Source organism: Diospyros lotus, chromosome 14 (genome assembly GCF_014633365.1).
Source record: "Diospyros lotus cultivar Yz01 chromosome 14, ASM1463336v1, whole genome shotgun sequence".
NCBI classification, from domain to species: domain Eukaryota; kingdom Viridiplantae; phylum Streptophyta; class Magnoliopsida; order Ericales; family Ebenaceae; genus Diospyros; species Diospyros lotus.
In genome coordinates, this window is record NC_068351.1 from 2,677,781 (window position 1) to 2,694,778 (window position 16,998).

The 16,998-nt window shown below is 32.6% G+C and overlaps 1 protein-coding gene across 1 annotated transcript; it reads left to right on the plus strand.

Annotated features, from left to right (window-relative positions):
* Positions 1-2,478: 2,478 nt before the first annotated feature.
* LOC127790105 (BAHD acyltransferase DCR-like) lies at positions 2,479-16,962 on the plus strand. Its single transcript, XM_052319393.1, has 2 exons — positions 2,479-3,109; positions 16,441-16,962. Exons 1-2 carry the CDS (start codon positions 2,516-2,518, stop codon positions 16,960-16,962), a joined length of 1,116 nt encoding a protein of 371 aa, XP_052175353.1. The 5' UTR covers positions 2,479-2,515.
* Positions 16,963-16,998: the final 36 nt, after the last annotated feature.

A 16,998-nucleotide genomic window follows, 5' to 3' on the forward strand; every position in this document is an offset into this window, starting at 1 on the left:
TTTCCTAATGCGTTTTATATCTTATTTTTTTCAATTCATATCTTAGTTAACAAATATTATTTTTTTAGATATAATAAAAAACATCCATATCCTAGATCTATGTTTGGTTTTACTGTGCAAAAATTTTAGAATCTGATAGATTTTTGGCTTCGTATCATTGAAATATGGTTATAAGCTTTGGAAAATATATAGTAAATGTTGGAATTCATTTTATATAATTCATTCTTAAGAACTTAATAGTATTCTATGGTTAAAAATGGTACAATTGAATTTGAAAAACTTAAAAGGATTGCTTAATCGTGAAAAACAGACATTGTTTAATTTTTTTTTTCAAAGAAAATGATAAATTATATTTTCTGTAATTAAACTGGTCCTAATAGTCTCCATTAGTTAATAAATTTATCAGAGTCCAATCATGGAGGCATGTTGTATAATTAACTATATTGCTGTTTAGTAAGTTAATAATTCCATTGTTTTATTGTACAAAACCAATGCTAATTTATTTGATATATTCTCTTCAAGTTAGAAGTAATTTAATTAATTTTTAATTTACCTTAGATCGATTATAATCACGTGATGATTAGGCCGAAATCCTTTTTTTTATTTTTGTTAACGTACTATCATGAATGCCCTCATTTTTGACCCTATAATTTTAATAGGGAGATAAATTAAGGAACGTAGAAAACATATTTCGACCCTTAACAAAGTCGTAAATGTAAGAGCGACAAGAAAGTCCTTTTTTCTATCCCTTTGATTTTGGGGATCCAGAGTTTTGCAAGGAAATAATTATGCATCACAAACTTTGATGGGATTAAGGTTTTAATTTTTTTGTCGTTATTAGTTACATATCATAGAATTATTATAGTAATATGAAAAGCTTGCTTTACTTAGTCGATCTAGACCTTTGGTTTTTGTCCTTTAGAATGATTAAACATTCTTTATAATATGTAAAGATGCTGTGTTAAGGAACGCGATGTTTAAGGAATACTTCTTTTCTCATCATTAGCTGCTTGAAAGGTTAATTTGATCATTAGAGACAAAAATAATTTGTCTCTAATTTGAAAGTTTAATTTGTCAAAGACAAAAAATTTAGAGGGCCGTAGACCGGGCATTGACTAAAGCAAATTTAATTTACTTTTTTTTGGTGTTTGCTCATTGACCCAATCCACGAGTGGGATCATGGACCGGATTAGCATAGAATTTTTCATAATCTTATCAGGTAAAATTAATAAACACTAATCGAATCTTAAAGTTGTAATTATTTACTTATTAAATTTTAAATTATAATCAGTTACTCATTAAATTTTATTCAATGTCAACTATTCATCACTCATTATAAATCTACCAACTATTACGAATGAAAAATACTAACGGAATTTGATATGGCTAACAAAATTTGACGTGATAAAAATTAATTTAATATATACTTATTGAATTTTAAAAATGTAACATTTACTTACTGAACTTTGATCAACGTCAACTTTCCATCACCCGTTATATCACCGTCTGATCTTAAAACACTCATTATATCATTGTTTAATCTTAAAATATATTAAAAGATTTTTGTATGCATTCACTTACTTTTCAAACTAAAAGTCAAAAATTAAATTAAACTAATTATTCAAATTAAAAAACCTACTTATTTGATCCAAACCAAAAGTCAAAACAAAAGTTTGCTTAAATTTTTTTACCTCTATTACGAACAACTAAATTCACAAAAAAATGAGTTTACTAATAAGACCAAGAAACAAAAACTGATTACAAAAGTCGTTTTAGACAATACATATTTATTCTATCATATTTTTAGTCTCAAAGTAATTTTAGTAGTTAATAAAACACGATACATTTTTTATTGACTAATAACAATATTTTCGAAATTAAAATAAGATACAATAAATGTACATTTACCCTATAAATTTAAAGAATGTTGATTTTTGGCATAGAATAAATACGATTTTTATAATCAATGTTTTGCTCTTGGGCACATTATTAAGCAAATATTTTTTTTTACTTTTAGTTTGCATAAGTAACTTTTTTAATTTAAATTATTAGTTTGGTTTTTGGCTTCTGATTTGAAAAGTAAGTGATCTCAAATGCATACAAAAATTTTTCAATATGATTCAAGTTCAGACGGTGATACAAATATCAATGAGTAAATAGTTATATTTTTAAAGTTCAGTGAGTATATGTTAAATTAATTTTTGTCACGTCAAATTCCATTAATATTTTTTGTTTATAATAATTGACGGAGTTATAACAAGTGATGGATGATTGACGTTGAGTAAAATTCAGTGAATAACTGATTATAATTTAAAATTTAATGAATGAATAATTACAATTTTAAAATTCAATCAATGTTTATTAATTTTACCGTAATCTTATCCCCACAAAAGAGAAGGTGGGTTACGTATCTCAGCAAAACCAATTACCACCTTTCCTTCACAAATTCTTCTTCTCTCTCATGGAAGCACCGCCAAATCCATTGAAGATTTTTGAGGTATGCAGAGTCCGTCCAATGCCGCCGGCCTCATCTGCGCCCAGCTCACTTCCTCTCACCGTTTTCGATCTTTTCTGGTTGAGATTTTCTCCAAGCCAACGCTTGTTCTTCTACGAATTACCCCCTCATCTGGGCACGACCGCCGCTTTCTCCCAGACTGTTCTTCCAAAATTGAGGCAATCCCTCTCTCTTACCCCCCAGACCTGGACTCTTCTCGCCAGAAATTTGGCTTGGCCTCAGAGTTCCGACAAACCGCTAATCCAATACTCCGAGGGCGATGCTCTCTCGCTTACCGTAGCCGAGTCCGGAGCCGATTTCCACCATCTCTCCGACAAATCCAGCTTCCGTGAAGCGACAGAGTACCGTTCTCATCTACCAGATCTTCCATCTTCTCACGCGAGAGTTCCAGTTCTGGCTTTGCAAGTCACTCGGTTCCCGAACTCGGTGTTTTCCGTTGGTCACAGTGCGCACCACGCTGTGGTGGGCGGGAAGACCCTAACCGCGTTCATGACGGCATGGGCTTCGATTTGTTCGTCTTCTAATTCCATGGCGGATCAGCCACTCTACGGCCGGGCCTTTCTCTCTGACGATCAAGAAAGAGCTATGCTAAGCGTTAGTTTGGCTAAGTTTTTTTTTTTTTTTTTCATTTTTAAAACAGCATTTAAGTTGAGAAGTATTTAAACTAATAACGTATTTGAATAAATATATTTTTAAGTTATCAATGAATATTTATGTGATTAGATTATAAAAATTGATAACTTATCATAATTTGACAAAAAAAAAATAGATATACTACAAAATAAAATTTAAAAAATATTAATTTTTAATATTAAAAAATTAAAAATATTAATATAACAAACATTAATATTTATATATGTATTAACATGTATACATATATATTTCAGAGAAAACGACAAAGGCACTAAGATTGACGGATGGGGGCAATGGCGAAGACAAGAGGAGGTGATGGACAATGGACGACGAATTGGGACGACAACGACATCTAAGGTGATGGACAAGGTCAATTAGGTGATGACAAGGGCAATTGCATGCGTCGAACGACATGAATGTGGCTATCAAATGGCGTCCGACAAAGGAAAAATGGTGTGAATGAAGATGGGTATAGATTAGAAATAGGAAGAGCCTATAAGATTAAATTGGTAAATGAGTTGATTAACTCAGCTTTTGCAAAAGCTTGTCCCATATAACTTTTTTTCAAATGCTGTTAGAGTAGTATTTAAGTTATTTAATTTCATCAATATTAAATATATTTAGTTAATTAATTTATTTTTTTAAACAACTTATATATTATTAATACGGCCAAACAACCAAAGTCTCATGCTCATGCTGAAGTCTCCGGGCGATGCCACCTTTGTCACATCCCAACTCACACGTGCCAACATTGAGACCCCCAAGAACTGGGTACACTTGGATTAATTGAGCAATAAAATATTCATTGTATCAAATCACACGTCTATTTCAACGTTTTATACTTATATTCAAGGATCAGAGCCTCCTTGGTTTCTGTTCTGAGCCCTCTATTCATTGTAACAGATGCAAGCCTGACTGCAGAGGAATCAGCAGGCTCATGCTCATTTGTCATTTGTCAAACTTCTGTAATACTCCGAGAGCCTAGAGAAGTTAGAATATATTAAGGATAGTGTAAGAAAGGAAACAACACCAGCTGAATATTTTTTGAGCTGAATATTGGCAAAGAACTCCCAACTTAAGCGTGCTTAACCTGGGGTAATCCAGGGATGGGTGACCCCCCGGGAAGTTCGCGTAGGCCCATCAGGGTAAGTTGTTCCGGTCCTTTCTATCGCTCGATCGGGTCGTTACAAATGGTATCAGAGTCGACCCTTGGCGAAGGCGGTCCGATGAGGGCGGGGAGTGGCGCCGGGGTTGAGGGCCTGTACAAGGAGCGACTCTGGCAGCTTCTAGGACGACAGCCCCCAAGAGGAGAAGGTCTGGGACTAGTTGTAAGGTCGCATGACGAGGACGTCATGTGCTCAAGGGGGAGAATGCAATACCCCGAGAGCCCAGAGAAGTTAGTATATATCGAGGATAGTGTAAGAAAGGAAACAACACCAGCTGGATACCTTTTGGCTGAATGTTGGCAAGAACTCCCAAGTTAAGCGTGCTTGACATGGGGTAATCCAAGGATGGGTGACCCCCCTGGGAAGTTCGCGTAGGCCCATCATGGTAAGTTGTTCCGGTCCTTCCTATCGCTCGAACTGGATGTTACAAATGGTATCAGAGCCGACCCTTGGCGAAAGCGGTCCGATGAGGGCGGGGAGTGGCGCCGGGGCTCGAGGGCCTGTACAAGGAGCGGCTTCTGCAGGCTTCTAGGATGGCAGCCCCCAAGGGGAGAAGGTCTGAGACCAGTTGTAAGGTCGTATGACGAGGACGTCATGTGCTTAAGGGAGGGAGAATGAATACCCCGAGAGCCCAGAGAAGTTAGTATATATCGAGGATAGTGTAAGAAAGGAAACAATACCAGCTGGATACCTTTTGGGCTGAATGTTGGCAAAGAACTCCCAATTAAGCGTGCTTGACCTGGGGCAATCCAAGGATGGGTGACCCCCCTGGAAGTTCGTTAGGCCCATCAGGTAAGTTGTTCCGGTCCTTCCTATCGCTCGACGCGGATGTTACAGGTGGTATCAGAGCCAACCCCCGAGCCTCTGAGCGCGGTGGTGGCAAACCTCAGCGAGGACTGAGTCCCGAGAGAGTGTGAGGCCCCTATGGGGGTGCGTGTAGACACCTTAGGCGAATCCCACATCGGCCATGCACGGGGAGATCTGGGACCGGTTGTAAGGTCGCATGACGAGGACGTCATGTGCTTAAGGGGGGGAGAATGTAATACCCCGAGAGCCCAGAGAAGTAGAATATATCGAGGATAGTGTAAGAAAGGAAACAACACCAGCTGGATACCTTTGAGCTGAATGTTGGCAAAGAACTCCCAAGTTAAGCGTGCTTAACCTGGGGTAATCCAGGGATGGGTGACCCCCTGAGAAGTTCGCGTAGGCCCATCAGGGTAAGTTGTTCCGGTCCTTCCTATCGCTCGATCGGGTCGTTATAGGAAAATTCCTTCCCCCTCGCACGCGTACCTACTATTCGATCTCGCGTCCCTTACTGGGACCCAAGATCTTATATTTGGTAGACCATCATCCCGATATCAGTAGATAAAGTTTTCACCATTGCAGGGTCATCTCGATTTGAGTTCTACAAGGTCGATTTTGGGGTGGGCGAGACCGAGAAAAATAGAGGTGATATCCATTGACAGAACTTGTTGAGATTGGATTAGCTCCAATCGAAGACAAAGTTGTAGGTTTTGCTTCTTTGTTTGCTAGTGGCCTTAAAGCTTTTGGAAGGCCATAGAAGTTGCATTACTATCTAAAGTTAAAATAGTATTTAATAAAAATATATATATTAAATTTTTAATGAGAAATTTTAATTAATTTTAGAGATTATTTCTTATCCTTAATATTAATTTTTTTTATTTATTTTGTAATCTTATTTTATAGTTAATTATTAAACATTGTTAGGTTAGAAAATTTTAACATTAACAAATAAGGAAACTAATCTACAAATAAGATGTTTGGCTTGTTATTCAAGATAAACAAATCACTTGTGAGAGTTAGGAATTTGGTGTAATTGAGATTTGGCTTTAGAGAGAAAATATTGAGTTTTGTAATTATAAATTTTATTATATAATGATATTTTTTCTCGGTTATCCCGTTGGCCGTGATTTTTTATTTTCTAAAATTTTTTATGTAAAAATCTCTTGTATTTGAGTATGATTGGATATTTTGTTTCTCATCTTATTTTTTTTTCTTCAACAAGTGGTATCAAATATTTGATTATCAATCAATAGTACACAAAGGATATGCCAAGCATGATGAAGTTTTGATTTTGAAACATTCGATGAGAAGATCAATTTTGGCTTATGCCAAATACAAGTCAAGGATATTTTGATCTAATGCAAGTTATACAAGGTGTTGAAAGTCAAACCAACTTCTAAAGACTTTGAAAAATATGGTAGAGTAAGTCTGGAAAAAGGCTCCAAAAATTGTGACGCTGGAAGTAGAGGTTGCAATGGTTCGGTTTGGTTTCGATTTTTGTCAAAACCATAACCAAACTAAACTTAAACTACTAAAATCAAAATCAAACCATTACTCATTGGTTTTAAAAATTAAAATCATAACCAAACTATTCAGTTTCGGTTTTAACTATGATTTTTTTAATTTGATCCGTACGGACAAACAAAAACAAACTTTTGCAAATAGTATTCGTAAAAATTTTTGATAACTTCACAATAAATAAAGACAAACTCTAAGAATAACTCTAAGAAATACACAATTTCCCACATCGACTTTAATTTGGCGTTGAAGAGCTCTCCAACCAATATACCATTTAGGTGTTAGGCACAATTTTCAATCACCAAATTTGGTGTTGAGTAAATAATATAACACTAAATTTCTTTTTTTTTTTTATTTCTAATTTTACCTCTCCTTGTATAATTTCAAAACAACTTATTTCCTTTATATCCTTTATCATTTTTATTATATTTATATATTTTGATTAATAATTAAAATTTTAAATTAAATTATTTTAAAAAATATATACAGATGTAAATATTTTATTAAAATCTATAAAATGAATATAATATTGAATATATTTTAAAATATTTAATGTACTTTATAAATACCATGTTAATATAAAATGAACTACTTTTGTTTGTTTATATGAAAGTTTTTTAATTTAATAATTACTTAATAGAAAGAAAATATTCATAATGCAAAAACTCAATAATATAATAAAAAATAATAACATTTCCATGAACTTAAATTAAAAATACATGATGAAAACTGAAAAAAGTTTAAAATAAAAACAATAACATGGCTTAAAAATAAACTGTTTTCTATTCTTATATTATTCTAAGTTAAATAAATTAATTAATATTAATTAAATATTTATTTATAAAATATTCTTTAAAGATTATCTTTTACACCAATTTGATATTACATATTGGAGACAATACTAATTTGGTGTTAAAAATTTTGGTGTAAAACACTCTTGGACATTAAATTAGTGTTGGATTTGGTGTCCAACGTTGGAGTTGCTCTAATAAAATTACATTCTTCTTGTATAAAGTTACAAATTAACTTCAAACTTTTTAGATATAATTATTTGATTGATAAAAATAAAATAATTTAAGATTATGTTTATTTTTATTTGTTAATACTTAAAAATGTTAAATGTTTTATATATTAAATGCATTATCAATATATATTATGTGTATATATAATATATTAAATAAATAAATATCTATTATATATATATCAGTTTGATTCGGTTACCCATATATTCGGTTCGAGTTTTGGTTTAAATATAATGAAAACCATAATCAAACTATATCCATTGAAATAGTATTCGATTTTTGTTTAAATCAAACCATTACCGAATCAAACAGTTTTTAACCGCATTGACCGATTCAATTTCCTACGATTTCGGTTGCAATTGCCATCCCTAACTAGAAGTTCATTTTTCAATTTTGTGGGAGATGAAAATGTTCTCTAAAGAGATTGATACATCCTCATAGCATGCCACTAGACCATCAAAATTGCCAATAAGATGTGATACTTGTAGTGGGTCCACAAAATTTGTATGTAACGACCCGAAACCACAGGGCATTCAAACATGGTAGGATTTTTTTTTTTACATCATATCGAAAATCCTCGATACTCATAATAGGATAAAATTTTCAAAATAACACTAAGGCACAACAATCCTATATCATAAGAGAAAATATAATCGTAATCTAATAATCTAACAAAACCATACATAATGGATTTGTCACGACCCGAAATCTGATAAGTCATGACCGACACTAATCCCTAGGCCCAACAGCCCCACAATGGACTAGTAAGCCTTTTTTCTAGCTCGATTTGAATAAAACAATAATATTACTGACAAGATATAGAACATGGAGTAAAATATAAATTCACCTTCTAAATAACATTTCAATATTCCATATACAGCAGCTGTACAAAAATCACACTGCTGACATAAATACATATCTGATCTCGTATCCCGGGCCCTTGGCACAAATATGTGCCACAAAAATAAGAGACAAAAGATCAGACTCTACAATACGTGAATGTCTCCACAGAGCATCCTATATTACATCCGGAATCAGAAAGATGTCTGATATCATACCAGAAGATCTGTTAGACCAATAATCAAAAAGGAGAAGTTCCTGAAAATATTTTTAATAAAAATGGATGAATCTTGTGGACTTGCAAGTATAAGATATGTCATGTGCCCACTAGGAGAGTAAACAATAAAAATGCTAGAATGATCATCATGAGTACAATAATATAATAACGATATAAACAACAAAAATATGAACTATAAGTTTAAATAATTTGAGATTTCAAAGAAAAATATAGTGTAAGAAAAATAGGTGGCTAAATACAACCCCCATAAATTGTTCCTAACCACCTAAATCCCCTATACTTTTGTATGAGATGCATGCACTGATTCTGAGGACACACTAGTAAAAACTGACCTAACGCCTATATACACATGCACACAAGTATATATATCGGCACATACATCATCATCACACAATATCATCATAATGAGTGTTATTGAATATTTTATTTTTTATTTTATTTTTTTTCCTTCCAGAATATAAAATATGCAATAATAACAGAGCGTCTCATTTATAACATTTACGGAAATGTTATTTGTATATAGAGTTGCTATTCTCAATTTTAATGAATTATATATTTATTAAATTAAAAATTATAAAAATAGGACACTGGAACCTGTGACGGAACGCAGCACCAATTGACCATTTCAGACAAAAAAATCTCATCGTTTGCTTCTACAGTAGAAGTTCGCAGTGAATGTCTAATCGATTATAATCGAAATAGATTGGTTGAAAATTACTAATTAAATTAAATTAATTTAAGTATATAATCTAATCAAATTGATCGAATTATCTAAATTAATTAAATTTTGAATCATAATAACTGAATTAAAATTTTATCAAAAAAAAATGAATTGAACTTAATAAAAGAGGGTTGAATTGTCCATTTAATTTGATGTTTTAATTAATAATATTAAAAAAATTAAACTGAATAATTAAAATTCATGAAGTAACAAACTCGCTGATGGGCAAATCGGAGGGAGTGAGATGTCGGGTCGGTGTCGACGTCGGCCTCAAAGGGAGACAGGATTGGGGATGAAGAGTCAAGTCAATTAGAGACAAAAACAAAGAGCCAGCCCTTCGACTACGAACCTTTGCTCGACTAGTCAATCCTTTATCTTCGTCTCTCCGATCTTTTGTATCTATCTTTATCTTCAACTCTTCATCTTTGTCTCGAGATTAGGAATATAATTGAAAATTAAAAATACAATTCAAATAACTCTTCAAGAAGTAAAATTGAAAAATTAAATTAAAAGTACAATTGAGAGAGGAGCAGGGCTGCACTGCAGGCTTAGGGGAGCAGAGTAGGGCTGCAGGCTACTTGGAAAAGCCAAATTGAGGAGAAATTGTGAGGCGCGAACGTCCCCGTCCTCAGAGCCCTTCTCCATCTCTCTGACAATTTGGAGGCTTGACCAAACAATTCTGTAGGAAAAGATTTATTATAATAAACAGCTCTTTTCTTATCGGCCAAGTGAAAGGACTGTAATAAAGATAATAATATCATATAAGAGTTGGCAACGTCAAGTTGCTAGCTATCATGTCTAGTTAAATAATGTGAAGTTTAGACTAAGGTACTTGAGATGCAGGCGCGCAGCTGAAGGACGGACCGAATTGACCATTGCTTCAGTTGATTCATTGAGTTAAAGAGACCAAAAAAAAAAAAAAAATCAAACTGATAGCTCGTAATTAAGAATAAAAAAAAAGTCTGAATTTTTTTTTTCTCCAAAAACTTGGATTAATAATTTACATTTAGTGATTTATATTAATTGTAAACACTCCCGCTCGGATATCCCTAATTATTCGAACTACTTGAACGAGAGTGCCTGCAAAAGGAAAAAGAATGAGACACAAGATAAGATCCACCCTGGTATGCATACACAAAAATAAGAACAGCGAAAGCGAGGCTAAACACATGCATACACTACGAGTACTCCGCTAATACAGCGGTCACATGATAAATAAATAAACACAGATTCCTGTGTCGACATATATGAAAATCGAGAAACGACTTGGCACAGTACAAAATAATAGAGTAGATCCTCCTAAGACATCAGAGTTAACAGGGATTGACGGAACTGCCTGTACACCATACCGACTCTACTGCTATAAGCTGACTCCCTTACCATGTCCCACGCTGCCACTACCTGGAATGATGGAAAGCAAAGTGAGTCGAGAGACTCAGCAAGCATAAGGAAAAAAGGCTAAAGGCTGTATAAATCAAATAAACTCTCCCCAGAATAAACCCCCAGGTACACACAAACCATGAGATGCTACAACACAATAGCATGGCATAATAAAAGTATATACCGGTCCTTGGGGCCCACACAAGACACACGACACCCAAGTCTCATACCAACCTGCTGCTGCCCTGAAAGGCAATATGTATCTCCAATAAACCTGTACGCGCTGTCCCGGGTCAGTACTCCCATCACCCGTCCATATCGGTACTCCCGACACCCGAGCCATAGGCTCTCTCGGAACGGTCCTCCCGTCCGAGAACTAATAACTACTAGTAACCATGCAATGCACATAAAAATACAATGGTGTAATGAGCATCAACGTAATACACTAGTGCCCATACATCCAAGCATCAGGCCATGCTTCGCCCACATAGTAAATCACACGCGATGCACATGCCCATGCTGGATGCAACCTAACCAAGCTAGAATGTCCGTGTCCAAACATACTCAATAAATGAATATCCCAATATGCAACCCGTACCCATGTGCATATCAAATTATGAACAGTAATAAAACGAATCTAAACGTGTAGTAAATGACATACTGATAGAGCTAGTCAGTAGCGCCCGGCACCGGTCAACGATCAGTGACTAGGAGTGTCCACCCGACGGTCCACTTCAAGACCGTACAATAGTCTACCCCAACGTCACCAACAACTGACCCCTGCCCTACTGCTCGATAGCTCTAACCGAACCATAAATAAATCCGAGAAAAACTGTAAATAAACCCGATAAAATTGTAAATAAACCCACACGTCTAGGAACCTAATTCTCAGGCTGGTTCAACATCATTCCCAAAAAGAGTGGGGGCAGTACAAACCCCCATAGGCTCACAACGAATAAAATTCTAGAAGTCTCGGATTTAATTTAAATTAAAACAAATAAATAATAATTCAACAAATAAGGCTAAGTGCCGAATTAAAATAAAGGAAGTGATAAAATACATGAAATCACGGGGTCTTTTATGGGAATTAAAGATCATGAGGCGAGAGTTAGGAGCTTGCCTTTACACGACCGTTTCTTGCCTTTCTTGCACTCCACTCCCGCTGTGAAATAAGACATTTAATAGTGATTAATAAAACCTTGGCACACATTAATTAAATTTGACCGTGTAATATAAATAATTTAACCATCTAAAATCCCATGTGGGCGCACCGTAAATAAAAATCCAATAAATTTATATTTATTTTAAATTAAATCATGCCATTAATATCCTCAAATTATATAATTAATATAATAATATAATATAACTTAATGTATCCTACTATACAAACATCATGCACATATCTCCACCAATATGCATACACGGCTAGGGCATTCCTTTTCTTTTCTTTTATCCTAATTTCATTGCACTCACGGCCAAAGGCCACTTAGTCTTCCTCACACACATACTCAAACACTCACTAAGCACCTGAACATATATATATATATAAACTTACGCATGGTGATGTGCACACCCAGTAAACACGCCCAATGGCCAATTTCTGCATCATAACCCTCAATCACACACACAGAGAACCATCCTCCAATCCAAGGTATACCCAAAACACAATTAAATGGAATAAAACTCGGTGCAAAACAGCCCCTGCGTGCTATAGTAATTATTTATATATATATATATGCGTATATAAACAGCTTCAAATGATTAAAATCACGGCAACCCAACATCCAAGCCATTACCGAGTGATCTACAAGCTAGGGGGGACGCTGGAAAGGGAACCAAAAAGAAGTGAAGAAGCTGCACACTCTCGGCTGGACCAGCACACCCGCATATATATATATACACACCGAACACACACAACAAGCTCACTTAATTAGCTCACAGCGAACTCACTCATGGATCGCGCACGCACACACAGCGAGATACACACTCACGGCCACCTACACTCAGCGAGCTCGCACCACCATCGCGTTGCTGTTCCAGCACATACATATTAATATATATACTTCATGCTTCCATCTTCTTACCTCCAGTAGTTAAACACACAACTCTAACACCTCTGCAACTTATATATACACATATATACACTTGCACGAAGGCCACAGGGACCGTATATGCATACGTATTTAACCACCGAAACCCACTGCTATGTAAAACGTGTAACGATAAGAGGGAGAAGGCAGGCTGTGAAGAGGAAGAACAAAGAAGCTTAGAAACCAAAGGTAACAGGAAGGAGAAGAGCTTGCCTATTTGTGGAATCAAAAGTTGCAGCAACGCACGTCCCCCTTTGTTCTGCAATTCCTTCTTTCCTTCTCTACTTCTTCTTCGTTTATTCCTTTTCTCACTAGGCCAATCACTCTGTTCTCTCCCATTCCACTTATCACCCCGCTAAATACGTGGCTAACCCTCCTTAAGCTCAGCCACACCACCGCGTCACTTGAGCAACTTAATGGCTTGGAAATCTAGAAGCAAATGGAAGTCGGCAACAAAAGCTGATGGAACCTATCAACTAATAATAATAATAATAAATAGTAACAATTTCAATATAGATAATAATAATTAAGATATTAACAATAATAGTATGCATATAAAACTTAAATAAAAATTCACTAACACATGATAAATTTTCAGGTATTAATGCTAATACGTCAAATTATCAAAGTAAGATCAATGAATTTAAAAATGATAATTTTGGGCCATTACATTAATAATTTAAAATTTTAATTATTTTAAAATAATAAGTACTAATTACTATAAAATTAATAATAAATTTTAAATACATAAAATTTTCAACGCTAATCATAGGTTTTTCAATACATTATTAAGTAAATATTAAATATTTAATTAATCCATCAATTAATCAAAAATACATACTATTTATGAGAAATATAAATAGATACTTAAAGTATTAATTAAATTATAAAAAATTATTTATTAAATAAAATATGATCTTTATATAATATAATAATCTTTATATATATATATAAAAGTAGGATAGTTTAAAAAAAAAATTCCTCCAAAATTTACATTAATGATTTGCAATTAATACTTATTGTATTAGTAATTTGTATTTTGTAATTTACATTAATAATTGAAATCTTTCAATTGCTTTTAAATAATAAGTAGTAATAAATTTTTCCCTAAAAACTTGCATCAATGATTTGCATTTAGTATTTATTTCATTAACAATTTATATTTTATAATTTGCATTAATAATTTAAAACTTTCAATTGTTTTGAAATAATATGTACTAACTATTGTAAAATTAATAATAAATTTTAAATACACGAGTTTTTCAATGTTAATCATAGATTTTTCAATACATTATTATGTGAATATTAAATATTTAATTAATCCATCAATCAATCAAAAATAAATACTATTTATGAGTAATATGAATAAACACTTAAACTATTAATTAAATTACATAAAATTGTTCATTTATATAAAATTCTATCTTTATATAATATAATATAAATATTGTATATTATATATAATATATAGTAGAATAGTATGTAAATATTTCTTTTCTCCAAAAATCTGGCAAACTATTTTTTACATCTAAAATTTGTATTAAACTTGCATGAATTTTTCAATGCTATTAATTAATCAAAAAAATATTTTATGTTAGATCTTCTCATCAATTAATCCGTCAATCAATCAAAAATAAATACTATTTATGAGAAATATGAATAGACACTTAAAGTATTAACTAAGTCACAGAGAATTATCCATTAAATAAGATTTTATTTTTGTATAATACAATAATATATAATATATTATATTAAAGTAGAATAGTTTGCAAATTTTTGTTCCCTCAAAAAATATGTCAAACTATTTTTGCCTCTAAAATTTGTATTAAATTTGCATGAATTTTATGAGAAATATTAATAGACAACTTAAACTATTAATTAAGTTATAGAAAATTGTCTATTTATTTAAAATATTATCTTTATATCTTTATTCTATATATATTTATATAATATTAAAATATAATAGTCAAAAAAAGTATTTTGCCAAGTGTCAATCAATGGTGAATTTTTTCCTCAAAAACTTGCATTAAATTAAATGTAGTGATTAATTAATAATTAATTACTTTAATAATTATATTATAGTCTTAAAAATGTGATATCTTAACAAATTCAGAAAAAATTATTTAAGGTTGTCAAATGCTAGGGTTTTCAATGCTAATTAATATTTAAGGTATCACATTTTTAAGACTATGGAAGAAATCAAAATTCATATTTTTAAAATTTTGTTATTATTGAAAAAACTGATTCTTATTCATATTTAAAAGTTTTAATTTATATTTATAATTATAATATAATAAATAAAAAATAACGAACATCTTTAAGGGGATATATTATAGATTTTATAATATATTTATAAATAAATATAATATAATAAATAAATATTTTATAAATATTTTGTCAAATAACCTACTTAATGTGTTATTTATTCTTGAACACATTGAATGGTAGTATATTGAATTAAAAGTGTCATTCATTAGTATATTGAATAACGAATAATTAATTAAACTTAAATTTCGATGAATAATTAAAGATTAAAAAAAATTATAATCATCAATTATGTTAAAATTATTTAAAGTAACAAGTTTATTTTTTTTTTTTAAATTAAACTCTACCGTGTATCACACGGGTTCATCACTGGTATATAATATATTATACTAAAGTAAAATAGTTTGTAATTTTTTTTTCCCTCCAAAAATCTGTTAAACTGTTTTTGTCTCTAAAATTTATATTAAATCTTCATTAGTTTTTTGAGAAATATTAATAGACAATTTGAACTATTAATTAAGTCATAAAAAATTGTCAATTTATTTAAAATCTTATCTTTATATCTTTATTCTAAATATATATAATATTAAAATAGGATAGTCGGGCAAAATATTTTGTCCAGTGTCAATCAACGACAAAATTTTGTTCTCAAAAACTTGCATTAAATCAAAAGTAGTGATTAATTAATTATCAATTTTATTTAATACTTTAATAATTATATTATAGTCTTAAAAATGTGATATCTTAACAAATTCATAAAAAAATATTTAAGATTGTCAAATGCTTGGGTTTTTCAATGCCAATTAATATTTAAGATATCACATTTTTAAGACTATGGAAGAAATCAAAATTCATATTTTTAAAATTTTAATATTATTGAAAAACTTATTCTTATTCACACTTTAAAATTTTAATTTATATTTATAATATAATAAATAAAAAATAACAAAAATCTTTGAGTGGTTATATTATGTTACGGGCATTTTTCGAACCGCTTTGGGCTATTGTACGAACTGCTGCGAATTGGAAATGGTTCGATGATAAGGGCCAACCTCTTGAAGCCCAATGGGCTCAAGGGCGAAACCGTCTCTGCAAGGTCACATAATTACTAAAGCGCGAGCTCTGATCACGGTAACAAACGAGCTCCTGACGATGACTCTAGCTCCTTGGTGAACCCGACCAGCTCACGAATGAGACCACGAAGCAAAATAACTGGATCTGATCTTCATATGGGTTTGTTTAATCAAGCTCCATGGAATGCGAGGAGGTGAGAAAGCTCAGCTTATGTTCGCTGCGGATTGCAGGGCTCGATTAGACCCTCCTGAGCCTTCAACATATTTCGGGAACTCCGTTGTGGGTTGCTGTGCAACCGCAGATGTGGATGGCCTGCTGGGAGAAGATGGAGTGGCCATGGCAGCCAAAGTAATCGGTGAAGCCATAGATGATCTGAAACATGCAGATCTGAAAGCAGCCCAAGATCTTATATTTGGTAGAGCATCAACTCCGACATCACTAGATAACGTTTTCACCATTGCAGGGTCACCTCGGTTTGAGTTCTACAAGGTCGATTTTGGGTGGGGGAGACCGAGGAAAGTGGAGGTGATATCCATTGACAGAACTGGAGTTTCTCTCTTTCAGATTCCGGGGATGGCACAGCCATTGTTGAGATTGGATTCGCTCCGAAAAAAGACAAAGTTGCAGATTTTGCTTCTTTGTTTGCTAGTGGCCTTGAAGCTTTTGCAAGGCCATAGAAGTTGCATTACTATCTAATGAAGTTAGTAGTTCCGAGCGTAAATCAATTGACAA